This window comes from Megachile rotundata, chromosome 13, assembly GCF_050947335.1.
Source record: "Megachile rotundata isolate GNS110a chromosome 13, iyMegRotu1, whole genome shotgun sequence".
In the NCBI taxonomy this organism is placed as follows: domain Eukaryota; kingdom Metazoa; phylum Arthropoda; class Insecta; order Hymenoptera; family Megachilidae; genus Megachile; species Megachile rotundata.
This window is the reverse complement of record NC_134995.1, coordinates 2,163,178-2,190,947: the sequence shown is the minus strand read 5'-3', so window position 1 is coordinate 2,190,947 and position 27,770 is coordinate 2,163,178. Positions and strand designations below refer to the sequence as shown.

Below are 27,770 nucleotides of genomic sequence, written 5' to 3'. Positions count from 1 at the left end.
AGAGCTCTTTCTGCTCTACAAAACTGTGTTAATCGTTTTTTTCAGCAGATTCATTTGTCATTACTATTAAGGCTCTGAAATGGAATATCCAGGAGGTAAAAATTAGCACTTTCGACACTTGCTCTTCTTCGCTTTCCATCGCGGTCAAAAAAGCTGCTGAAGCAGCCCGGGATATTTGCAATGTATACGGAGAAGGTGTCATAGGTGAGTCGATAGCACGGAAATGATTTGCAAAATTCAAAAGTGGCGATTTTAACGTCGAAAACCCGCCCCGCAGCGGAAGACCTTTTAAGTTCGACGAAGAGCGTCTCCGAGCACGTGTGAAGCAGGATGGTCCTCAAATTAGTCGTGAATTAGTCGAAAAAATGAACTGCGACCACAAAACTATTCTCAATCATCTCCATTCAATGGGATTTGTCGAAAAATTGGGAGCCTGGGTGCCTCACGAAGTGAACGCTACGAACTTATTGCCCAACCTTAGGTTGAATTTTGCAAACCATTTCCGTACTGTCGACTCACCTATGACACCTTCTCCGTATACATTGCAAATACCCCGGCCTGTTTCAGCAACTATTCACAACTTTTCACAACTTTTTGGCCGCGATGGAAAGCGAAGAAGAGCAAGTGTCGAAAGTGCTAATTTTTACCTCCTGGATATTCCATTTCAGAGCCTCAATAGCAATGACGAATGAATCTACTGAAAAAAACGATTAACACAGTTTTGTAGAACAGAAAGAGCTCTATCGAATGAATATTATAACTTCTTGCAAATTGCAAAATGTCGCTGTAAAAAAAAGAAAATGTCAAAACGCCACGAACTTATTCCCCAACCTAATATATGCGGCGATCGAGTCTTACCGTCGCACACTCTATGAATCTAGCTCTGTATCGTCGAAATCTGTCCAACATGGAGAAATTTCGTGTTTCAAGGAATATATGAATTCGATTGAGGAAGAGGGTAAATAAAAATTGTTTAGACACAATTGAGCCTGAAAAATCGTGATCGTTTATTGGCTCTAGCGATTCGAATTAAGGGAAAAAGCCTTGCGGCATAAAAAACCCCTTACAAAAATATGTGTTCGTTAATGACTCTACGGTGAAAATGTGTTCGAGTACGTGTACGTTGTGTTGATTGCGTATTGAATGAGAATCGTTTTGAGGAGAACAAGGTCTCGCTCAATGTCGTTCGATTTGAGGAGAACAGAGTCTCGCTCAGCGTTGTTCGTTTTGAGTGATAATTCACGTTGCGTGAGATTATTCACGATGATCGAGTTGAGAATGTAGGACTCACTCGGATCATGTTGATGTGTACGTTTAACCACCCTACCGTGGCCTGTTCGAGGGTGTAGGGCTCGCCCGAACAGTGTACAGTGTATGTACGTTAACCACCCTACCGTGGCCCGTTCGAGGGTGTAGGACTCGCACGAACAGTATACAGTGTGTGACTTAACCACCCTACCGTGGCCCATTCGAGGAGTGCAGGGTCTCACTCGAATGGCGTCGTGAATGATTTCCGAACCACCCTGCATTGGCTATGCTACGTCGCATTACGCGGAAACTTCTAAGTCACGATTGACTTCTTCGACTCTCGATCCGAACCGTGTAAGCTTCAACGTTCGACTGTGTTTTTCGTTGTACGAAAGATCGCCTAAATACCCTCGCGTTTCCGAAGGTAACGGTTAGGAAGAACTCTATGCTTTTGTTTGCCCAAAACTGTTTTTAAAACGAAAAACTCAGCTGTTAGCTGATTTATGGTATGTACATGTCTACGGTAAGATTCGTTCGGACCGGATCTGATAGACAATAGGGTACTCGGTGACCCGTACTCCGAAGTAAAAACTATTGACGGTGGCCTACGCGCCGACAGCTTGGGCCCTGCAATAAATTGCTTAGCCGCGACATAGGTTTCGGTTCGCGGCCGAACAAGCTCTTTGCGGACTACAGCCGCATATATGTGTTCTGCGTAAATTATCAAATTATGCCGAAGAACTTATATATGCGTTTGGCGAAAACAGTTGATTGAGCCGAGAAACGCATATATGTGTCCCACGTAAATGCGTGGGTATGGCCGAGAAACTTAACTATGTGTGCATGCACGTAAATCTGTGCATATACATATAATATGTCCAGAATTTGACGTGGAATGCTATGAACGAAAACCGCGTTTAAGCAGAAATCTGCGCTGGCAATTTTTAATGACTATCGCGGCAGGAGCTCGGCCCCACGGTACGGTTCACTTCGAACCGTCCCCTCCGCAAAGGGCTAGATAGACCATAGTTACATTCTATACGCACTAACACCTACTTCGCGGTGTGCTGTCGAGTTATATGTATAGAAAAAAAATAGCTATACAAGCTTTGCCTATGTTTGGCTGTCCAAAGGTTGACATGTTCAAGAAAATCTTTTAATTTTGCGCCGCCTACGAAAAGGTTGAAATGTATTTAATTTACTACCTAACGAGTAAATAGGTTTCATTCATATCTGTTACGTAATTGTATGATTGAATGAAATAGAAATTATTTCATTAGGAAATAGAAATTATTTTATACTTTTTAGTGCATTTCGAAGTCGGTGTATTTTTTTTCTGAAAATTATTATATTTTATTATTAATGCCCGAACCATTTACGACTTTCTGCACGTAAACGACAACAACACACCATCGACATCCTTCTTTTCTTTTAAGCTCGATTCATAGCAATTATACCGAACTTCATTCACTCTTTCTGCATCCTCGCCTTCCCCACTTTGTGGCCAGATTCATAATGAACATCGTTCCCACTCATAAATCGTTCGAAGACAAAACAGCAACAGCTGATTGACTCCAACGATTCTCAAAAATGCATTGACGCTAACACATATATATATATATATACACACAATATATAGGATATTGCGTCCAACAATTCCTCAGATTTCTATTATAAACATTACGCGCTCGCACCCGCTGACGCCCCTCACGATACTAAACCGGATCAAGTCGGACGATATTACACTGTTCAGTATCTGGGCAAGTAGGAGAGGGCGATCCCTGAATTCAAATCCCAACTGTGAAGTTTTCTGTTTCTCGTCCTCCTGGACGTATCGGAAGATCTCTTTCGGTGCGTTCTCGAAGGATCGAGAGATACCGAACACCACCCCCCCCCCCCCCCCCCCCATTATAAAATTACCGATATACAATAAAATTTATTGGTTCCCGTCGTTGTCACGTCTAATAAGCAACAGCTGATTGGACCGTGATGACGGCACTTACCGCGGATTCTCGAATTTAGGTGATCGCCCGACTCTTGCGAAGGAGAAAACAAAGCCAACCGTTGTCAAGGCAAGACGCGATAATCCTACATAGTAAATACGCGGTGCGCGAAACCGATCTATTACATTTCTATTATACTTTTATAATTCTTTTTCGTATCGTCGTTGTTCGTCCAAGTGTGCGTGTAGTGAGTGAGTTCGTTTTATGTATTTGGTGTTTAATAAACAGTGTAAAATTTATTTGAACGGGTTATTGAAAACCCCCCGAGTTCCCGAGTCCCTTTCACCGATTACCGAATATACACTATTAGTCCACGTTATTCATAAGCATAGATGAGAAACAATTATATTTGCGTTATAAATAACTTTTAATTTTATTAAATTTGTATTTCAAAACATTTATTGTTATAGTACGTAGGCATTCTATGTGTCAATTTTATTAGGTAAAGAACAGTTTGAATAAGTTAGGGAACATAATCTCGGCAATAATGGTACTGCTCGAAGAAATGACTCAAACAGAATGGTTTTCGACACCAAGCACAGAAATAATTGCTACGCCACCTACATATGTGGCATAGTGGTTCATTATGTGATACACAGCAAAATTCTACGCGATTTTCAAAACGTGACCATTTTATACCACGAAGTATTTGAATCTCAAGTACAACAGACCATGTTCAAGGCAATAAATATTTTTCGATGGCATCGACATATATTTTTATTCCTGTTGTTTCTTTGTAAGGGATCCAAGCATTTTTAGTAGCCAAATTTGAAATATTGAAAAAAATTTATGGGGACCATCTACGAGAACTATCTTTTACTGTATATTTTCTGGCCATTTGATCGACTGTATCAAATTTTGTGCTATTATCAGAGGGTTTAGCTGGATAAGCTAATCAAATGTGCCCTTGAGTCAAATAAAAAACCCAATACGTTAGTTGGTAGCATATCCAAAAAAAAATTTCATACCAAGATTCAACCCCGTATCTCATCCGTGGGGGTAATAAAAGGGCAAAGAGAAATTCCGGTTTTTGGCCCATTTTGGTTATTTAATGTAGGAACAGGGTGTGACACGGTAGAAAAATAAATTGTTAGGTGGAGTAAAACTTCGTCTCCTTCGCACATCGTATTGGTGTGAGAGAGATGAGTCGATTTTCGTATATTCGACTTTAACGTTCGAATATTGCAAAAATGAAGTGTTTACGAGTACAGCACCCATTAACGAACTTCACTACAAGGTGCTTTTGTCACTTTAGACAGATGTATTTTTAATCCGACCCTGCCGAACAGGGCTGCGGATCTGCTACCTCGACCAACCGGGCATATGCAAAATAAACTTTCGGGTCTTATGTTTTCTCGTTGATACAGTTTCTTTCTTCCTCTCTCCTGCCGGTCCCACTCGGTCCCCATTGTCGCCCCCTAATGATGCTATGACCAGGCTGACACCGGTTTCCTGCCTTGCAGGTTTGAGTCGTTCGATCGGTCGTGTCTATGTTTCCCCGTCTCTTCCGTTCCGGCTCTTCCTCTTCTCACCCTCGTTGTCTTCTCGCTTCTTCTCCTCCTCTTGCCGTTTGAAGAGCGCGCCATGTCTCCGCCATCTTGCTTGCTGCCGCATCCCTTCGCTTCACCATTTAGGGCCGCCCTCCAAGCGTTTGCAGCGTCTCTTCCTCCGCCATGCTGGACATCCTCGAACCGGCCCCTTTGCTTCACCATCGTTGTGATTTTCGGAGTTTCTCAAGGTGCTGGAGCGCTTTCCACTGCTCTTCCGCCGCTTTTCCGCCATTTTCCCGCATTGCACTACTTTTTCTGCACCTGCGCACGTGGTTCCGTGTATTTTCCTGTACTCATGGCACTCATAGCACTTCACTGCCGTTCCACAACACTTTCCCAACACTACACCGAATTAAATGAATATCTATTAATTATTTATTATTTATTATTCATTTATTAATCTATTAACCACTTCACTATATATTAATTAATTAATTAATTTAATATTTAATATTTATTAATCTATTAGTCCATCTTGTTCACTTCATTTATTTATTTATTTATTCCTTCCTTTTACTCTGTTCCGTGTCGCCTCGCCTCTTCCTCTTCTCCTCCTCACTGTCTTCTTGCTTCAACCTCTCCGCTGGCCATTTGAAAAGCGCGCCATGTCTCCGCCATCTTGCTTGTTGCCGCGTGCCTCCGCTTTACCCTTAAGTTTCGTCCTTAAGGGCTGCTCTCCACGCGCTTGTGGCGACCCTTCCTCCGCCATGTTGGATGTTTGCAAACCGGCCTTTTTGCTCTACACTTTCCCTCGCGCGGTGCTTGAGCGTGCCTAGCGGTGTTTTGATGCGGAAGGGATGTATTTTAAATAAAAAAAATTAATTTTGGCAAAATAACTAATTTTTTTCTTTTTATTTAAAAAATTCGGTTATTTTTCTGACATATTGTGTATATGTATATTTGTTCGTGATTGAACGGTGAAAATGAGAATGATTGAGTATATGTTGTGTATATTGTTGGGTATGATTGTTAATTGATTTGAGGAGCACAGGATCTTGGTCAATGTTGTCACGATTCGTGTTATAATCCACATTGCGTAGGATTGTTCACGATGATCTATTCGGAGAGTGTAAGGTTTTTTTTTTACGCTGGGAAATTTTCATAGGACCCCCCCTCCGGGGGTGGACCAGGGGGAGTGTGAGATTCTTACTAGAACCCCTCGGTGATGCCCATCCTCTACGGCTTTGACGGGTGATGGGTCCCGACGCATAAGCGGCGCCACCACCCACCAGTCGATTCGCGCGTTCTCGCGCCCAACTCGCGTGGGAGGAGAAGCCTCCCACCTCAAGAATAATACCAACCCCCCTATAGTCGAGCCGACGACGTCATCATGCCCGCCGTCGACTCGACCCCGCGGCTGCATGGAATGGTGCCACGGGCCCCCGCGCCGCTGACACTCGCGCTCCGCCGACTCTTTCAGGGACATAACAGTCCCGCTGAAGGAGACGACGCCATTCCATTCACACTCACTATGTAACATACGTTCCACAAACACACTCACGCTCAGATTCATTCCTACCTTACACTCAAGAAAGTGGCGTGGCCACGCCCACGCTGACATTCCTCGACCGTATGTTCCGCATTGTCCGGTCCCACCCCACAATGGTGACATCCCGGTGATTCCTCCCTGCCGATCCGGCACAGGTACTGGGCAAAACACCCATGCTCAGTCAGCACCTGTGTGACTCGGAACAACAGTCGCTCGTGGCTGCGATCCATCCACTGTTCCAGGCGTGCAAGAATCGCCCCGACCGCGCGTTTCTCTGCGGCCCCGCTGGAAGCAAGAACTTATTTTCAAAGACAGCAACGCGGCGGGCCTGGAGCCTGACCTAAGTGTAGGGTCCCACACAAATATTGTTACGATATATCTATATCACCCTACAGTGGCCTATTCGAGGAGTGTAGGGTCCCATTCAAATAGTGTTGTGATTGCTCTGATACCACCTTACAATGGTTACTCATGCGAGGAGTTGTTTATTCGAGGAGTGCAGGGTCCCGCTCGAATAATGTTATGATTGATCTTAACACATTCGCGACCGCTGACGTGAATTCACGTCCTTTCAAGTTCTGTTGCTGGTTGCCGCTGACGTGAATTCACGTCATTTTAAATTTTATTCCTGGTTGCCGCTGACGTGAATTCACGTCCCGCGTAGTTAGGCGGCGCGCCGCGGCGCGGCGCTTGCGACGAACCGCTTCAGTTATGATTTGAAATACACTAAAAGAACGCAGCCATTGAATAATTCAGCCAAATAAGCCGTAATATTGTTGACTCACTTGTCTCAGTTGCAAGTTTTGCAAGTTTTCCAACAAAGGCAATATATGTACTTGCTGAAAGCGTCTATTATCACATGTATGTGTTCGAATAGGAGAGAAAAGTATAATTTACATAATTCCGTTATTGACATTGTTTTATTTGGGTTTCATTTTTATATTTCAGTGCTTTTATACTGGATTTGTTAGTTTTATCGAAGATATACTGTGACGAATCGGTGGGAGGGACGAAAGGAAAAGTCCCTGAGGTGGAGGGCAGCCAGGGAAAGCGGTCCTCCACGTCCCGATGCGCACACCCACGGACGATTTCTTTAACCCATTGACTGCCAGACATATTTAGAGCGTCTTGCCCTGGGTGCCAAGGTTTTATTTTGAAGAATACATGAAATTTTACAAAATATAATTATATTAAGTTACTGATATAATATTGTAATAGCATTTACAGTAATAAATAGCATTTTTCATTCACCTTTTTAAAATATTTTTAACTGAAATAGCCATTTGTAATTAATCTAAAATTGCAGCACGCACTACGAGATATCTCGTAGCTGGCAATTTTGATACACACGCTTACTACGAGATATCTCGTAGCTGGCAGTCAATGGGTTAAAGGGGCGCCAGTGCAACGCACGCGTCCGGGGGAATCGCCCTTCCGGCAGCTCTTCCGGGAGCGGTACTCAAGGGGGGACAGAAAATAAGTAGAGAATCCGCGAGTATCTAAGATAACTTTAGCTTTATTAAGGGCCGAAGCTAGCCCTTCGAGAAGAACGCGAACGAGCCTTTCGTGGTACAAAGTTCGGAAAGGGAACAAAATCGGAAACGAAAAGAAACGCGGTACGCTTTGGGGGAGCACGCCCTCTTGGGGGTCATGGACAGCAAAGGGAACGCTGGACCTAAATGCAAAATACAGCGGAAAAGAGGAGAAATAATCCGTACTAGGGTTCTAGTAGGTAATCTAGTAGGTAATCCGTCTAGGGAGGACTAGGGTCCTCGTCGCCGGGGCTGGTGGTCCTATCGCCAGGAACCACCCACACGCACACACGCTCACACACGCACACACGCTCACACACGCACACGATAACAGGAAAATCGCCAGGAGGCAAGGTCCTACCTTTCTGGGTCCTTTATTCGTTGGGCGTATCTCGAAATGCGCAGTGTCGACGTCGCCGTCCTCCCACATAATCACACACACGAAAAAAAAAAAAACGGAGGAGGGGAAAAGAAAATAAGATAAAAAAAGAGAAAGAACAAAAAAAGAAACAGAAAATTTAGCGTTAAAGGAACTCGGGGTACGGCGAGATTCAAGGCGCGTGGTGGCGTACAGTTCTCGTCGCGGCTCGCTGACTTCCCCCTCCGTATCCGCGGCTCGGGTCCTCGGTGCGCGGAGTTCCCTTCCCCGAGGATTTCGGCGCCAGGGATGGGCCAAGTAGCGTGTCTTTGCCAGTTCCTGGGGCCCCTTCGGGTGGCAGCTGGGGTGGCTCGTCCCCAGGCCTGGCGTCCCTCGGTGTTGGTTTTTTAATGGGTCATTCCACGTCAAATTGATCATTTTTGGACGTCACCATCTGCTATTTTGCTCTAATCAAAATATGTTGTAGTCCATGTCGAATTCGGGGTGGAGTGTGGGGGTTAAGTTATCATTTTGCCGGTTTTAAATTTGTTCAGGAATAATAAGCCTTCCAAGTTTACAATTTTTATCCATTGTGACTGTTAATATAATACATCTGTATTCCTTTGTTCCTTGTGTGATGGTGGGGGAACAGGATCGCGTGGGGACGAGAGCGAGCGATTCGCACTTCTGTCTGCTGGGTACATGCGTAAGGATTGCGCGTAAAAGTAATTGGGTTATCTTTAGTTTTGTGTTTAAATATATATATCCTTGTCTATATATTGCATCCGCCTTTTATTACCTTTTCATGGTAGCAATCCGTGGTTCGCATTATTTTCGTTATTTTTGTGAGATAAAAAAAAAAAAAAGGCCACGTGGTGTGGAAAAGTTCAAAGTGAAAAATCAAAGTGCTTGATTAACGACGAAAGAAAAATACAAGTAAGACTCGAAGATAAAATAAACGGACTTTTGAATAGACGGAAAAGTTTTGCAAAAAAAGTGTGAATAAGTGGTGATGTGCATAGATTACGAATTGAACTGAAAACACGTGGCGGGTGCATGGACAAAGAAGAGACGCCGGAAACAAAGGAAGAGATAATATTTGAATAAAATAATTTTAAGAAAAAAAATACGCCGACTTCGAAATGCACTAAAAAGTATAAAATAATTTCTATTTCCTAATGAAGTAATTTCTATTTCATTTAATCATACAATTACGTAACAGATATGAATGAAACCTATTTACTCGTTAGGTATTATATTAAATACATTTCAACCTTTTCGGAGGCGGCGCAAAATTAAAAGATTATTTTGAATATGTTATTTAATTTTGCGCCGCTTCCGAAAAGGTTGAAATGTATTTAATATAATACCTAACGAGTAAATAGGTTTCATTCATATCTGTTACGTAATTGTATGATTGAATGAAATAGAAATTACTTCATTAGGAAATAGAAATTATTTTATACTTTTTAGTGCATTTCGAAGTCGGCGTATTTTTTTTCTTAAAATTATTTTATTTCACGCTTTTTATCGGCCGACAGGACGTGTTTGTAGAAACAGTAGAAAATCAGCGACTGCATGTTGCCTTATACACCACCAGAGACACGGAGGCATACGTAGAATTCAATACATTAATAACAATAGTTTTTCGCTAATAACTCGAAAACTAAAGCTTCCCCTTAATTGCGGATAAGGAAAAAGTTGTTCAGAATCGTGCCCCTGATAACATATTAAAAGGACATTAAAATCGTCCAAAGTTGATTTCAAAACTTTTCAACAATTTTTCGCTAATATCTCGAAAACTAAAGCTTTCCGCGAAATTTTTATATGAACAAAATTGTTCAGAATCATGTCCGTGATAAGATATTAAAAGCGCACTAAAATCGAGAAAAGTTTATTTCAAAAGTTGTCGGTTTTTTTGCAATAACAACACTTTGCAATTAAAAAATGAAAAATTTTTTGATAATGGTACCAATGGGGAGTCAGAACCTACCAGATGCAAAAGGTTTCGTTCCAATCGGTGCATCCAGCTAGGCGTAATCGGCGGGCACACATAGAAAATAATAATAATAATAAAAAAAAAAAAAATATATATACTGATCGAATTGAGTAACCTCCTCCTTTTTCGAAGTCGGTTAAAAACAGGATTACGAACACGAAGGAAAGTTCGAGATTCTTGTAGACGAAATGGAAAAGAAAGAGATTTCAATACCGGTGTTCGATGGAGAGGATTATAGTATGTGGAAGAAAAGGATAACAATGTTTCTAAAATTGAAAAAGTGTGATGTTGTAATAGAAAGAGAGAAGTCCCCAACAGAGACAAGTGCAGTATGGGATGAGAACGATCTGAAAGCAATAAATATTATTTATGGTGCAATATCTAATAAACAATTGGAATTTGTGTGTGATGAAACAACTGCTTTTGGGATCATAAGAAAATTAGACAGCATGTACCTGAAGGAGTCAACGGCGTTACAAATTGTGTGCAGGAACAGACTGGAAAAAATGCGATTAAATAGTTATAGTGATTCAGAGACATTTTTCAGTGATTTCGAAAAAACAGTTAATGAGTTAAAAGGTGCCGGTGCTAAAATAAGTGAAAAAGAAAAATTAAACTATATGCTAAACACATTGCCAGAGTCATACAGTTACATTGGAGATTTGATTGATACATTAAACAAGGAAGATCAAACGGCAGACTACGTTAGAAATAAAATTAAGTTGGCTGAAATGAAGGGTCATAGTGGACAGAGTGAAAAAAGGACAAATGTGTTTGCGGCAAAGAAAAGTCAAAGAGAAAGCTGTTTCAGGTGTGGAAAATTTGGGCATTTTGCAAGACAGTGTCAAGATGGCGGCCAAGCAGGACGAACCGGTTCAACATGGCGAGGCTCAACACGTGGTCGCGGTCGAGGCAGGATCGGTAGAGGCAGCTTCGGCAGAGGGCGCGGCAACTTCCGTGGCGCGCAGCAGGAAACAAGCACGAGAGACGAAAGCGGCTCAGGAGCGAGCGCATGGATAGCATCGGCACACGTGGCGCATAGTAGCGAAGCGAACAGGTTATGTAGTGGTGAAATTGAATGGTTGCTAGATAGTGGATGCACCGATCACATTATAAACAATGAACATTTTTTCAGAGACTATATAAAGCTCAAAGAACCTGTAAATATTTATTTAGGAGACAATAGGTCGATAAAGGCAACGAGCATTGGAACTGTAGTAAACTATTTTGATGCGTTTGGTAAGCAGAATGAAGTGGAAATGAAAAATGTATTTTACGCGAAAGATATGAATGCAAATTTGATTAGTTACGGGAAGTTAACTGATAAGAATACTATTATTTCGAAAGGAAACATAACAAAGATTATTAATGAGAATAACAGAGTTGTAGCGGTAGCATTTAAAGAGGGTGGAACGTTTAAAATGAAAGGTCAGCTTAAATGTGATACGATTTCTGTAAGTAGCGCTGAACGAAACAATAACATGAGTCAAAAAGAAAAGTGGCATAGAATTTTAGGTCACGTGAACTTTAGTTATTTGAATACCTTGAGTAGGCAACAGTTATTAATGGGCATTCCAAAAGAACTCGAATCAGAATTTATGAAATGTAAGACCTGTATAGAGAATAAGATGCATAACTTACCGTTTAATAATAATAGAACTAGAGCAAGAGATATTTTAGAGATTGTTCACACTGATGTATGTGGTAGTTTTAAAACAGCGGGTTTAAATGGCGAAAGATATTTTGTCTCTTTCATTGATGATTATAGCAAAATAGCTAAGGTTTACTGCATAAAGTCCAAAGATGAGGTTTTTGACTGTTTTATTCAATTCATAAATGTAAGCGAAAATTTAACTGGAAAAAGAGTAAAAATTTTGAGATGTGATAATGGGAAAGAGTATGTAAATAGTCGTTTCTATGAATTTGCCAAAGAGAAGGGTATAATAATAAATAATTGTCCAGTGTATGTACATGAGCTGAATGGTACAGCAGAGCGATTTAACAGAACAATAATGGATATGGCACGTTGTTTGTTAGCGGAAGCGCAGGTGCATAAATGTTTTTGGCCTGAAATAGTATGCGCAGCAACATATTTGAGAAACCGTACTCTTGCAAATACAATTGAAAAGAAAACACCGTATGAAATATTTTTTAAAAAGAAACCAAATGTAGAACATTTACGTCTGTATGGCAGTAGAGTTTTTATTAGAAAACCAGAGCAAAAAAGACTTTCGAAATGGGATAAAAAGGCAGACATGGGAATTCTACTGGGTTATAGTGATGTAGGCTATAGAGTACTTGTGAATAGAAAAATAGTTGTTGCAAGACATGTAGACATAATAGAAAGGGATGTAAAGTGTATAAATCTAAATGAGAATGATTATAATGATAGAAGTGTAGCTGGTACAGATGATGACCTATCGGATGACAGTTTTGAAAGCGCAGATGAAGTGGAAGAAAACCAAGATGAAGCGAAAGTGACAAATATTGTAAAAGAAGAATGTAAACCTCCACGTAGGTCTGTACGAGATAAAAAAAGTCCCATTAGATATCCGAAAAATGAGAGTTATAACATTTGTGTAAGATACTGTAGAGTAGATACTCCCTGTACTTTTGAGGAGGCGCTAGGTGATAAAGATAGTAAACATTGGGAAAAAGCAATGAATAAAGAAATAGAATGCATAAATAAAAATAAAACATGGAAATTAGTTGAGAGAGAAGAAGGAAAAAAAGTCCTAGATGTAAAATGGGTCTACACAAGAAAGACTGACAATAGATATAAAGCTAGGCTAGTCGTGAAAGGTTTCCAACAAACAGATGTTATTGATGACATATACGCTCCAGTTGCAAAAAATCAGACGTTAAAAATTTTGTTTTTTTATTGTTGCCAAAATGATTTGCAAATTGAACAAATGGATGTAGAAACTGCTTTCTTGAATGGAAAGATTAACACGGAGGTATATGTCAATTAACCTAAAGGCTTTGAAGATGGTACAAAACGGGTGTATAAATTAATGAAAGCACTATATGGTTTAAAGGAAAGTCCTAGAGACTGGTATGAGTGTTTCGATGAGTGCATGATTAAGTTAGGGTTTGAAAGAAGTAAAGTAGATCTTTGTTTATATAAAAAGGGAGTAGGGGACGAAATAATATATTTACTAATTTACGTTGATGACTTATTAATTTGCAGTAAAAGTGAAGGGAAAATACAAAGTGTTAAAAAACTCCTGTCAGATAGATTTAAAATGAAGGACCTAGGTAGAATAAGTGAATATCTTGGTATTGAGATAGAATATGATTACCACAAAAGTGAAATGAATCTAAGTCAAACAAAATATATTGAGGCGTTAGCAGAGAAATATAGAATACAAGACAGTAAATTATATAATACACCTATGGAAACAAATCTAAAGATTGAAAAGGCTGAATTATGTGAAGTAGACATTAAGTATAGAAACTTGATTGGTGCTTTGTTGTATATAAGTGCGAGTACGAGACCTGATGTAAGTTATAGCGTTAATTATTTGAGTAGATTTCAGAACTGTTATAGCGAGTCACATTTTAGATATGCGTTACGAATATTAAAATACCTGTATTTAACTAGAAATTTGAAGTTGCGTTATGGAAAGAATGAAAACTGTGAAATTTTGGACTGTTATGTAGATGCTGACTGGGCGGGAGATATTTTGGATAGAAAGTCTACGTCCGGATATGTTATAAAAATGTATGGAAATTTAATTGACTGGAAATCGAGGAAACAGAAATGCGTGACAAAAGCATCTACATATGCAGAATACGTAGCGCTATCAGAGGTCGTAAGCGAGTTAAAATATATTAAAGAGTTGATAAATATTTTCGGTATAAGTATGAAAGAACCGGTGAAGATTTATGAGGACAATTCAAGTGCGATAAATATAGCAAAGTTTGGAAATTATACAAAGAATTCGAAGCATATCGAAATTCATTATCATTTTGTGCATGAGTGTGTAAAAGATGGAATGATTGAGATAATTAAAATAGATTCTACCGATAATATTGCGGATGTGTTTACTAAGGCGCTTTGTAAAGAAAAATTTGAAAAGTTTAGAGACTTGTTGAACATAAAGTAAATTTGACGAGAGTATGCAAAATAATTCCAATATTGTAAAAGTATGTTTATAGAATTAGAGTGCGAAATACAGATGTAAGGAGGCGTGTTAATATAATACATCTGTATTCCTTTGTTCCTTGTGTGATGGTGGGGGAACAGGATCGCGTGGGGACGAGAGCGAGCGATTCGTACTTCTCTCTGCTGGGTACATGCGTAAGGATTGCGCGTAAAAGTAATTGGGTTATCTTTAGTTTTGTGTTTAAATATATATATCCTTGTCTATATATTGCATCCGCCTTTTATTACCTTTTCAGTGACAAAAATAGTCTTCACTTACGAATTTTTTCTCAGAAATTACTTAACAGATTTAGCTAAATTTGCTTTTGCTTCGTTCGAATGATTTGACCTATTTTAAAATATTTTTTTAAGGGGGTATTCCAGTATGACGCGACTATTTTTAGCGGTTAGTCAAGAATTTTTTTCAATAACTGATTAACACATTTCAGTCCTGAAACATTTCTCGTTTATTTATCTATGTTTAGGTATATAAAAAATAATTTTTTCGAAGTGAAGTTATGTACAGTTAGACGGCTGAGATCTTCTACAATGTTAACCCCTCGAGAAAAGCTATCCAACTAGTCACCATGTTTACTGCCCTCCAGTTGGTCCGTAGTTACAAAATCGAAAGGATTGTTAAAATATATGAATATGGCTATCGCCCGTACCTCAGGTTTGAATAGATATTAACAGCTTTCAAAGTGGTGCAAATTTTAATATTGAATGTGTTATTTTGGCACATTTTTTCGTGACTTTCTATGCTGCAAAGTTTAAACAAACTAATATTTACGTATACCTGTGGTAGGGACAACATCCACGCATCTACTAAACATGTATGTATAAGCTGAACCCTATTGGTCAAATCATTTTTGAGAAATCATGGTGACCAGCCTGAAAAATGTCGTTTCGAGAAAAACGCGTTTGAAATTTAAAAGCAGTTTACATGCAGACTGTTACACTTACCACTAATCGGCTATACCTGGCCCATACAGTACACCTTCCTCTGTTTCATGAAATTCCTGTTGGGCCACTTTATTTTCGCGAATATCGATCCTGGCTCGTTTTGCCGCTTCTGTCGACCATCTCTCGGAACGTTGAATTCGGTGTGAATCGCGCCGAACGCAAAACATATCAGTTTGAGGAGCAATAGACAACCCCATAACGTGCATAATTTGTAGTACCGATGAAAGTCCTTCATTAAAAATACACGTTGCTAGGAACGTTGCAATCTGTACTGTCCGTGCACCACAATGGATATGTTTTGGAGCAAACGTCCAAATAAGGGAATTGAGCAACTCGTTGTTATTCTGAGTCTCTGCTCCTATGCATCTTTCTAATAAATTTGTTGATGTTAGGTCTTCGTAAATCGGTTTTAATATTTTCAAAACCTTATCGCTCAAAGATAGCTTATTACGTGTAAAATTTTCTACACTTTCCTCAGCTTCAGATTTGCGATATTTACACCAACTATGCAAATCGGACGGGCAGAAACTATGTTGCGGTTTTTCGTTCGTTGAACTTTTCTGATAATAGGTAGCCCAAATTGTTTTACGCATTTCATTAACAGAATTGGAATTTCGTCGAATTGCCAATCCATAGTATTTAGTCAATTCGCCGATTACTTTATCTGTTAATTTTCCAGCGCCCTTTCCCCCAATGCCCTTATTTGTTTTTTTCGCATTCCGCAACCGAGCACCCATGCGTTTTTCAACGTGACCAACGCATTCTTTTTTGTTTACGACAACGTTTTTGCCGTATGGTTCATATTTTAATATTCCATTAAATGTTTTTGTATCGCCATCACCTATATATGTCGTATATTTTACATCATGTCTTTTTAGAGATCTTAGAAACATTTCAACCACAGCATCTATTTCTATTTTACCCGCGCTTCCGGAGTGGTTTGCGGCACACACTTCTTCGTGGCTTTCACGCCAACTTTCAAATTCGTCATCGTCCATTTTCTTTGCCCAAACATTGCACATCCGACAAAAACTGGACTTCACAACGATATCGGCGACTTTTCTGCTGTATTTTCCTATGAGAGTAGCTACTCCAAATAAAGAGGAAAAACCTCTCTTTTTCCATGTCCCATCTCCGGATACGATAAGCTCATCTTCGACGTTTCCAGCTTCAGCATTTTTCCTTCTTTCCCCTTCTACCGCACTTTTAATTATTTTATCATACACTAGCGACGCTGCTGTATACAGGGTGTCTCACAACTCGTGTAGGTCCCTGAAATGGGGGGTAGCTGACGTGATGCTAAGCAAAATTTCCCTTTGCAAAAATCGGGTTTGAAGCGTCGTTTTTGAGTTATTAACGAAAAACACGGACCAATCAGAGCGCCGGGATTACGCGCGCTGAGAAGCGGGAGCGAAAGTTTCGAGCCGATCGCCGGATTGCGAACGCGATCAACTGAGTTTTCCTCGGAACTGTTTTAACGTCTAATAAGAAGTCTTTACATCGAAACTCAGTTAAATAACGAACAGAATAATTAAAAGTAATGTTCATTTATTCATTTCTCATGAAGGAGGATCGGAATTAATAATGTGTAATTGACATGAAGTATGCAAATGGAATTGATTGAAAACTGCAATTCGTTATCGATAAGGAATGTGACATTAAATACCGAAATTTTTTTGTTTTATTTCCGACAGTAATATTGGTCAACGAATTTACGTATTTTAATAGGAAATATTTATTCTGTTTGTGAAAAAAAAGAGCTTCAATGTTCGATCTAACAAATGTATTGACGTCTCTACTAATTTACAAGAAATTTATTAAAATAAGACTCACCCATTCTTTGAAAATAATCCTGTTTGTTAATAATCCAACAGTGAAAGTGATGGGGTAATTGCCATTGCGTCGTCCTGCTGACGTTGGCCTGTCGCAAACATTGGCACCGTATAACACAGCTGGTGGCACTCACAGGTTACTGCACTGTCTTCATTTCAAAGCACTTTTGTTTTCACTTTCACCTTCTGGAGAATCCTTGGTAAAAAGTATTGTCCCTTCCGATGCCTCCGAGGGTGTTGCTCATTGTCCCGTTTAGGCTTGACCGTGCAATAAATTGTGCGAAGGCGAACTAACGAAAAGCTAATTACCTTAGATGACCATTTTAGCAGACATTAAACATTCTAGTATAGCACGTACCAGCAGCCGTTTTACAAAACAACGTTCGGCGCCGTAAAACAGTCCATTTCTCGTACCGACTGCTTTGTATTTTCGTGCTATCTGGCCAGGTATTGACCTGGACAGATAGTGACCAGTGGACAGAAAACCGTGTGCAATACCAGAATGTTTAATGTCTGCTAAAATGGTCATCTAAGGTAATTAGCTTTTCGTTAGTTCGCCTTCGCACAATTTATTGCACGGTCAAGCCTAAACGGGACAATGAGCAACACCCTCGGAGGCATCGGAAGGGACAATACTTTTTACCAAGGATTCTCCAGAAGGTGAAAGTGAAAACAAAAGTGCTTTGAAATGAAGACAGTGCAGTAACCTGTGAGTGCCACCAGCTGTGTTATACGGTGCCAATGTTTGCGACAGGCCAACGTCAGCAGGACGACGCAATGGCAATTACCCCATCACTTTCACTGTTGGATTATTAACAAACAGGATTATTTTCAAAGAATGGGTGAGTCTTATTTTAATAAATTTCTTGTAAATTAGTAGAGACGTCAATACATTTGTTAGATCGAACATTGAAGCTCTTTTTTTTCACAAACAGAATAAATATTTCCTATTAAAATACGTAAATTCGTTGACCAATATTACTGTCGGAAATAAAACAAAAAAATTTCGGTATTTAATGTCACATTCCTTATCGATAACGAATTGCAGTTTTCAATCAATTCCATTTGCATACTTCATGTCAATTACACATTACTAATTCCGATCCTCCTTCATGAGAAATGAATAAATGAACATTACTTTTAATTATTCTGTTCGTTATTTAACTGAGTTTCGATGTAAAGACTTCTTATTAGACGTTAAGACAGTTCCGAGGAAAACTCAGTTGATCGCGTTCGCAATTCGGCGATCGGCTCGAAACTTTCGCTCCCGCTTCTCGGCGCGCGTAATCCCGGTGCTCTGATTGGTCCGTGTTTTTCGTTAATAACTCAAAAACGACGCACAGTGGACCAGCGCGGCGAATTAGCTGTTCACGGCCAATTGTAGCGCTATTTGAAGACTTCAAACGAAAGTATAGCGGTCGCTGTGTCGTTCCAGCATTTAAAACAAGTATTATTATTACATTTAATCACACGGGATTATTTTCTTGCCAAAAAAATTAAAAATAAAACAAAAATAAGCGTTATATTTCAAAAAGTTAGTGAATATACTATACTCTTAATGTGGACGTTCAATTGTGCGATCGCAATAATACATCTTGCAATAACTGATTCTTTTCTTTGAATTACTCATCGCGCATAATGTGTCATGTGTACATGGTGAGGAACTTTCGTAAACGAATTGATGTGTAAAAAAGGTGGATATTTTTAACGTTTCGATACTAAGGACTGGACAATCGTGGTGCTTGTGTGATTGTGTGTTTGTTTAGTGTGGGTTCCGAAAATTGTACTATTATTATACGGAAAACATCAAATATGACAGTCACCCTTTTTACTTGACAATCCCATAGAGCGGGTATCGATATGCTCTTGTGGATTTTAGCGAGTAAATAGGTTTCTTGTCATACGACGATGTACTTCAAAATTAATGAGGAATTCTCGCATCGTAAATTCACTCATGAGGTAAGCGTCCGAGTATTCTTTCATTTTATGTCGTTAAACAAATAATCATTTTTTTGAATTACCTAAAGAAACTGCGCTTGATCTTTACCTTTATTTTCGCTTAATCCATACAATTAGTTTCGTTAATAATTTTATACTTATTAATAGTTGTGAATTTTATAACTACTTACCGGCTGACGTATTACCGATGATGGTAACTATGTTACCGATATCGCGCGATTTGTTTGTTCGCGACCAGGGTCAACCGTCACGCTTGCACCCGTCGCTCTCGCATCTGAGCGCGTGCTATTCTCGCGCTCTGATTGGTCAGTGTTTTTCATTAATAATTCAAAAACTAAGCTTTAACCAGCATTTTGGTAAAGGAAAAAGTTGTTCAGAATCACCCCAGCTACCACCCCCTAAAATTATGCCCACCAGTAGCCTAACACCCTGTATATATATTGGTTACCGACTGTCGAATCTAATAGAATTGATAATAGATACGTGATGTACTGTCGGTAATTTGGCAACTACTATCGATAATTAACTATTCCTATCGGTGGGTACAATAATATCATGATGGTGAAGGAATCAAAAAAAAAGTTTTTTCAGGGACGTTACAGAGTTCTAAAAATTATTTTCAATAATGGGAACGTTAAAATTAGTCATAAAAAAGTTTTGCCATTTCAAATTTGCAAAAAAATATGAAGTTAGCTTCCCGTAAATTTAAATGCTATTTTCGTAGCTTTAAATGCCGGAACTATTTGTAAAATTATAAGAGAATTCTAAAATTCTCAAGGGGGCCATTAGAACTCTTATAAATGTCTCACCAACTTCACAAAGATGAGGAAATCCTTGTTCCTTTCCCTTTCTAAAAACCATACACGATTTTTGCATTTTGCTAAAGAAATACATTCTTACTTTTGTTCAAGTACCAAACGTTCTTGTCACAAAGGACTATTGTCTAAATTTTCCGTCGATGTTCATCGCGTTCCGTTCGGAAGTTTAGAACAGATCGTCGGGTATTCAACATCAAAGAGAAAATAAAAAGTCACTAAAATTATTGATGAATAAACGTCATGCGTTTTCATTCGCGTTCTTTATCTGTGTTTATATCATTAAGAAATTAGTGAACAGTGATAGCAGAATATTGCAGTTAAAAATCCCAATTAGAAGTGACAACGAAGTGAAACGAGTTCACTGATTAGGCTGTGACATTAGATATCGTGCAGTGTGTCTTTTTACGAAAGATCAAGGTCGATGAAATCAACAGAATACAATTTTACTGGAACATAATTATTTTTAAACAATAAGTGAGTTTGACTCAAATTTGCTTATCACGTATTTGCGAAAAATGAATAAGTAAATTTTATTTTTAATTCGTTTAATCACTATAACTGAGTATTAACATAAGGGCTTCTTATTAAACGTTTAGTTTGCTCCGGCGCAAAGATGTTTGTTCAGGATTACGCTCGGTCATCAGGCTCGGGCTGTCGCTCTCACGTTTTGGCATGCGCAATTCTTGTGCTCCGATTGGTCCGTGTTTTACTTTAATAACTCGAAAACGAATTCTTAAACCTCATTTTTGTAAAGGAAAGTCTTGTACAGAATCACATCAGTGACCCCCCATTTCCGAGACCTATACTAATTGTGAGATACCCTGTATACTTAACAACATATGAATGTAATATATTCATATGATGACTGTATACATGTAATATATATATATATATTACCAATATCAATGATATATTAGCAAATATTAAACAAAATCACTTTTTATCATAATGCAATAGAATTATAAAAATCTATTTACAGTAGGAGAAATTTATATTAAATGTTATGTGTCTAATATTGCAAATGATATTTAAAATCAAATATTGAATGAAATTGTTATTTTATGTTTCAGATCGGTTTAAAGGTTAGTGTGAAACAACGTGGGTGTAACGGTTTGAGTTATACTCTCGATTATGCCACAGAAAAATCAAAACTTGATGAAGAAGTTGTTCAGGATGGTGTTCGTATTATAATTGACAAAAAGGCACAATTATCTCTTTTAGGCACTGAAATGGACTACATAGAAAGTAAATTGAGCTCTGAATTTATTTTTAATAATCCAAATATTAAAGGAATTTGTGGATGTGGGGAAAGCTTTTCCGTTTAGTTAGGTTAAGCACTTGTAGTTAAAATAGATTAAAAGTATGACGAAATGAATCAACTGTAAACTCACTAAATAGCGATTTTATTAAATATTCTGTTAATCTTTGTATGATTTTGTTCCATACTTATTAGTGTTAATACTTTTGCCTACCAATAATAATTGTAATTCATTATGCGATACAGCAAAATATATATGTACAAAATAGCGTGAAAAAACATCGGTATTTAAAATACCAATCAACGTTACCGTAGATATCTTTAAACTTAGTTCTAAAAATGTTAAATTTAATCATGTTAAGTACTATCAAATTATATACTAATTTGTGAAATAATTTTCCTCAAAGACAGTAATATCTATTACACGTACAAGTATCTTGAAATTATATCTTACTTTTGTTGTTTTCTTTTTTAATAAAAACTCTTTGTTATGTAATACGATTGAATTTGTTTTATGTTTTTATATTATTGTAAAAATATTGCAGAAGTGTATAAGTATGTATATGAGTGTATTTATTTATATCTGTATAAAAATCCGTATAAATGTATAATGTTCTTTATCAAAATACAGTTAAATAATAATTAAACTTTCTTGGTAGAATTTTAGAAATAATTACAGCAAATGATGTAATTAAATATTTTTTATTCTAGATACCTTTTGTAATTACCGAATATCATGTATGATAAATCGCACATTTCAGATGATATTCTATATACAGTAAAGTCGTCTTAACGGTTCAGGAAATAGGGTTCGATATTCGCGTGTCTCTATATCCACTAATTTTGGGAATCGGTCTTAAAAAATGATCCGTTATTTTTTATAAATAAGCCGAATATGTAATGGCAACTCGCTGCTCAAGATTACTTCATAATTTAAATAGTATATACGATTGGATTTTACGAAAATTATGTTTTAAAACTAATATACATACAACAGATGTTGCAACTTGTAATATAACATAACTTTATTTTACACTATTGTTATCCACCTCGGAATTTTTTAAAGGATTATGCATGATTTACGTTGGGTGTCGAATTTAAAAACTAGAGTTTATCGACGATGCGAAGAAATAGAAAAAGTTTTATTTTAGTATTTAAACTGGTACTTGTAGATTTACGGCCGCGTTGAAGGAGTTACTTCCGGTTTCGAGATGGTGACACGAGATTTTACAACCTAGGGTGTGGTCGTACGACATGTGTTACAAAGTTGCATATTTCACTTAATCATGTCGAGTAACCCTCGGATCTCTATCGCCCAGCTTTCCCTGCTTCCCGGAAGGACCCCCATAACTTTCCATACCCCGTAACTTTTCCATCCCTTGTCACACCACTCTCGGTCCCAAGATTTGGGACCTGCCTATCAAGCCAACATCCGCTAGACTACGAAAACCACTTATCGCCAATTTATGGTTTCCTTTCTATGTCCCTACCTAATTATGGTTTTGTGGAAAAACCTCATTTCCCAGGACCCTCTCCCTACCACTGGGCTACCACCCCTTCGAAATTCTAGTATATAAGAAGGCCCTTCGACGGACCCATATACTCAGTTTTAAGTTAACCTTGACTCTGTGCGGGCGTTACTGTAACAGTTAGAAGAAAAATAAACGTCTTAAACAACATCCAGCCGAGTTCTTCCTGATTTGACGACAATCATAGCTGCGAAGTCATCGCCATTTGAGAGAGCGTGCTTACAATGTAACAAATTAAGGATCATTCAATCAGTTCATATGTCAACATTTCTTTTTTGTTAGATACACATTTTGAAGGGCGTATTAGAGGGACTTCGCGCTATACTTTACAATACGCGAAGAAATATGCGCTCATCAAACTTCTGGAGATTTCCAATACAACAAAAACACGCTGAAACAAGCAACAGCTAATTTCAGATTCTTATATCGCAAATTGCAGTTATAAAAAATTAAAAACCCCCAAAAAAATAAAAAAAATGCGATTTTTTAATGAAGATGTCGGACCACTACTTTTATATTAATGTGATAGTTACATATTTGCATAACCAATATTCCCTAATTTTTTCAGATTTTTCGGTGAGCTGCGCCGCAGTTAAAAAAATCAAAAACCAATATATTCTTTTTAAACAGTACTTTCCGCTTTGCGTGCCTTCTTTTGTCAATATGTATATATATATATTGAGTAATTTTAAATAAATTCACATTCATAATTAATACAAATGATATATTAGTTAAAGAAATAAAATTCATTTATTAATTAATTTTACGTTGTAGTCCATTATATTCCGGAACGTAAGACGATACTTCAACTAAAGAATTGGTTAAGAGGTTAAGAGTCCTACCTCGTAATCTCTGTATGCTTTTTTGTCACAGGTTCGAGCCCGCTAGACTTGGTTTTTTTCCATGGTGTGTTATGTTCCGGCATATACCGGACTTCGACGTAAAATTAATTAATAATTGAATTTTATTTCTTTAACTAATATATCATTTGTATTAATTATGAATGTGAGTCTGTTGGATTTATTCAATACAATAAGTGTTTCCTTCTACAAAAATTATTGTGTCGTAAATTTTTGTAACATCCCCGAAGAATTTTCAAACTTTTATTGCAGTGTCATTTCTTCAATTATCGACTGTATTTCTCCCTTACCGACCGCGACATTAGACAAATCGAGTATCATAAGAATTCAGTAAACTGTCGGTAATAAATGTATAATTCACGTAGTCGACTACACCGCGTTAGATAGCAGATAAATCTGTCTAATTTTGCGAAAACGTATCCTAATACGTTTAGAGAATCTCACTTAGGTCGAATTCCTCGCGGCGCGGTGGTAGACTATAAAAGCGCTAACATTACTAATTTTGTAAAATTTCATTTATATTAAGTTAGAAACCGAATTACACTTAGGTAGGATTCATTATAAATTACAAGCGTGTTAATCAAGTAAAGTCTTGTCACTGCGATAGCTTCGAACACGAGAATCGAATACGTTTAAAAACGAAGTTAACTTTATCAGAGATCAGAATTAGATACGGTCCAATATAAAGTATTAACCAGCGAGTTTTATATCGTAAATTCAAGATTATCTATTACATATTGTTTAATTCGTCAAATTCTATTATTTCTATTATTATTATTATATCAAGAACTATTTAGTTTCTCTATTCTAATTAATCATTTATAATATATATATATTTCTTTATTTGTTGTTATTGTTATTTGTTAGTTTCATTTCTTATCGTTTTATTGAATAAATCTAATTGTTGAAAGATTTTGACCTGTGGATTTCACTCCTTAACCGCACACCACACGAATCCCACAATCTTTATTTGTAAAATCGAGTCGTTTAGGGGTAAAAGCCGCTCTTTACCTGTTAGCGCTTGTAATAAACTGAACTTAGGTCTCAGGGTTGTTACACATGTATACAGGATTACAATCGTAATATGGATGCTGTAGATAAGACCGATATGGTAATTAGTACTGTTGAGTGTATTAGGAAAAGTTATAAATGGTATAAAAAATTTTTTTTTCATTTATTAGATATAAGTATTTGGAATGCATATGTTTTATATAAATACGTATCAGGTCAAGAGTTAAAATTCGCGACATTTCATTTACTAGTGATAAAACAAATATTTGGAAAATATTTACGAATTTCAAATACATACCAAGGGGAAAGAAATACCGACGATCCCTTACGTCTTATTGAAAGGCATTTTCCAAGTACTTATGTCAATCCGTCTGCGAAAAAAAAGAATCAAACACGAAAATGTGTGGTATGCACTAAACATAAAATCCGACGAGAAAGCAGATATGAATGTAAATAAAATAATTTTAAGAAAAAAAATACACCGACTTCGAAATGCACTAAAAAGTATAAAATAATTTCTATTTCATTCAATCATACAATTACGTCACAGATATGAATGAAACCTATTTACTCGTTAGGTAGTGTATTAAATACATTTCAACTTTTTCGGAGGCGGCGCAAAATTCAAAGATTTTCTTGGACATGTCAACCTTTGGACAGCCGAACATAGGCAAAGCTAGTATAGCTATTTTTTTTCTATATATATAACTCGACAGAACGCCGCGAAGTAGGTGTTAGCGCGTATAAAATGGAACTATGGTCTATCTAGATTCATAGAGTATGCGACGGAAAGACTCGATCGCCGCATATTCTATAAAGATAGAGCCGATCTGCCGCAAATTTGGTAATTCCCGCGTCGTGGGCTCCGTTTATAGGTTCTTAGATCCATGGCTTCCGCATGCGAATGAAGTCGATTCAATTTCATTTATATCAGAAACGTTGCGAAATGAAGATGCAGTCGTTACATTTACGTATATTACCAGATATATCTATAATGGTTCGTATTCTTTCTCAGGATTTATTAATTTCCAATACGCCATACCACAATCAACTGGTTATTGGCAGCAACGTTTACTGAGGTATTTTTAATTTTGCGCCGCCTCCGAAAAGGTTGAAATGTATTTATTATAATACATTACCTAACGAGTAAATAGGTTTCATTCATATCTGTGACGTAATTGTATGATTGAATGAAATAGAAATTATTTTATACTTTTTAGTGCATTTCAAAGTCGGTGTATTTTTTTTCTTAAAATTATTTTATTTCACGCTTTTTAGTGGAATGGGGAGAATTTTATAGGATACTGTGAGACAGTTCTTCCGGGCTTTTTTTTTTGTCCGCGCAAATGCCATAAACATAATTAAGTAAAAGACAACATGGATATTCGTTTTTCAATTTTTTTTTTTATTAATTGTTGTAAAATTGGTAAATAAAATCGGCGATTGCATGTTGACTCATACACCACCAGAGGCACGGAGGCATACGTAGAATTCAATATACAGTATTCACTCCGTAAATGTTAAAAAGATCTCTACCGTAAATGTTAAAATTGTATCCCCACTACTGGGGGATCCCCCTCGAAATCAGTCAAGAATGAAACACGATCGGTCACCGTAACGACGAGGATCGAATATCGGTGAGACACGTCCTAATGCAAGCAAAGGAAAAGATTGTAACTTTCTTATTTCTTACTATTTTTTCATGAAACCTTTACTGTTGTATTTGTCTAGATTTCCTGATTAAAATGACACCAAACATGATATAATTACGTTAACAATTGTGTGTGTAATGTTACGTTCCGGATCGCGGTTCACGTAAAATAGGAGAGGAACTCACCGGTATTGACGCTAATTGTACAATCTTTTTGGCCATGCGGTACGTACGCCCGTCATCTGCCAGGGATCCCGGGTGTTTTAACGTAGCACAGTGACTTACTCTCGATACTTCCCGTTGATTGTTGATTTGGTACGTCGATTGGTATTAGTTTCCACTGTATGTTCGCGACGCGGTTATGAGTAAGCGGCGCGACTTGTACTGGGGTTGGGAGATGGAAGGATCTTACTAGCTTACGTAATTGGTATCTACGCCCTCCTCGTCGCTTTCTTTCCATGAGCCAAAATAAATGCAAAGACGTCAAACACACTATTGATACCGTGCGGCTGATTCTCGCACCACCGTATCGTGCGGACCGAAGTAGCTTGATTATGTCTCTAGGAGACCCGTGCGGCTGATTCTCGCACCACCGGTCTCGACTAAATCAAGGTAACTGCTCTAGAATATAATGCTCGTAGAGATTGTACGAATAGGAGGGTTTCTTGAGGCACAAATAACTGTATGATAAAGATAAAATGAAATAAAGGTATATTCTTGAAACGAAATATGACCAATTTTACAGAGATATACTTAATGGTTAGCGCGACGTAATAATGTAGAGTTGGAGGTGAGTAGGGACGGGAGTAACAGTTAGAGAATCTAACTTGTCGGGGCTTGAACCCGTGGTTTGGAATATCGGGGCTGGGACCCGTGACAGAGTAGTGCACTGGAATGATCCAAGCACCGGAAAGAATCGGAATGGAAGCGCTACCGTGCGATCTCCAGGCCCTTTTATATTGCCTACTGATCACGGAGGGGGAAAGAATTTTGTCAGTCGTTATCTGTTGTTTTGTCTTTTGAAAAGGATGTTTATGTCAGAGATATTGATTCGGCGAAAGGACTTAAGGGGTTGAGATAAGGTTTATAGGATGTTATCTGGGTAGTTCTAATGTTACTTATGATTACATTGCTGATTTGGCGGTCGATTATATGCGTAACGCAAAGCGTGAGAAGCTCAAAGTAGCGAAAGTATATGAGTATAACTTAATAACTAACTCCAACGTTGGATGACGTCACAGTAACGAGTGATTAAAGTTTTTAACATAAAAGAGGACGGCGAATAGAAAAAGAGAAGCAGAAGGTTGACGCGTTCGGCAAACATGAAACACTCGTGCGTCTTCTGTCTTTTAAATTCAAAAATCAAAATTCTTTATTTTTGGGGTTTCATCAATGAAGCTTTGACTATCGTATTCGTCTCGTTTTTCTGATTAAAATGGTACTAAACACGGTATAATTAAAATCATAATTACTTGTATAGCAAGCCTTTAGAAGGAATTCGCATCTCTACCGTAAATGTTACATCCCAAACTTTTATGGCTTGTTACATAAGTAATTACGATC

At 37.9% G+C, this 27,770-nt stretch overlaps 2 protein-coding genes across 3 annotated transcripts in view; one reads left to right on the top strand and one right to left on the bottom strand.

The window, feature by feature from the left end:
* MagR (Iron-sulfur cluster assembly 1 homolog MagR) overlaps positions 1 to 22,835 on the top strand; it is a 57,818-nt gene extending 34,983 nt beyond the window's left edge. For both annotated transcript variants that reach the window (XM_076539287.1, XM_076539285.1), the window contains one exon: positions 20,969 to 22,835. In XM_076539287.1, the coding sequence (XP_076395402.1) occupies positions 20,969 to 21,223 (255 nt within the window). In that variant the 3' untranslated portion in view covers positions 21,224 to 22,835. The remainder of the gene's footprint in view (positions 1 to 20,968) is intronic.
* On the bottom strand, positions 15,292 to 17,650 carry LOC105663565 (uncharacterized). Its single transcript, XM_076538854.1, has 2 exons — positions 17,536 to 17,650; positions 15,292 to 16,541 (listed from the first exon to the last, which is right to left on the bottom strand). The coding sequence occupies exons 1-2, from the start codon at positions 17,648 to 17,650 to the stop codon at positions 15,292 to 15,294; spliced, it is 1,365 nt and encodes a 454-aa protein (XP_076394969.1).
* Positions 22,836 to 27,770: the final 4,935 nt, after the last annotated feature.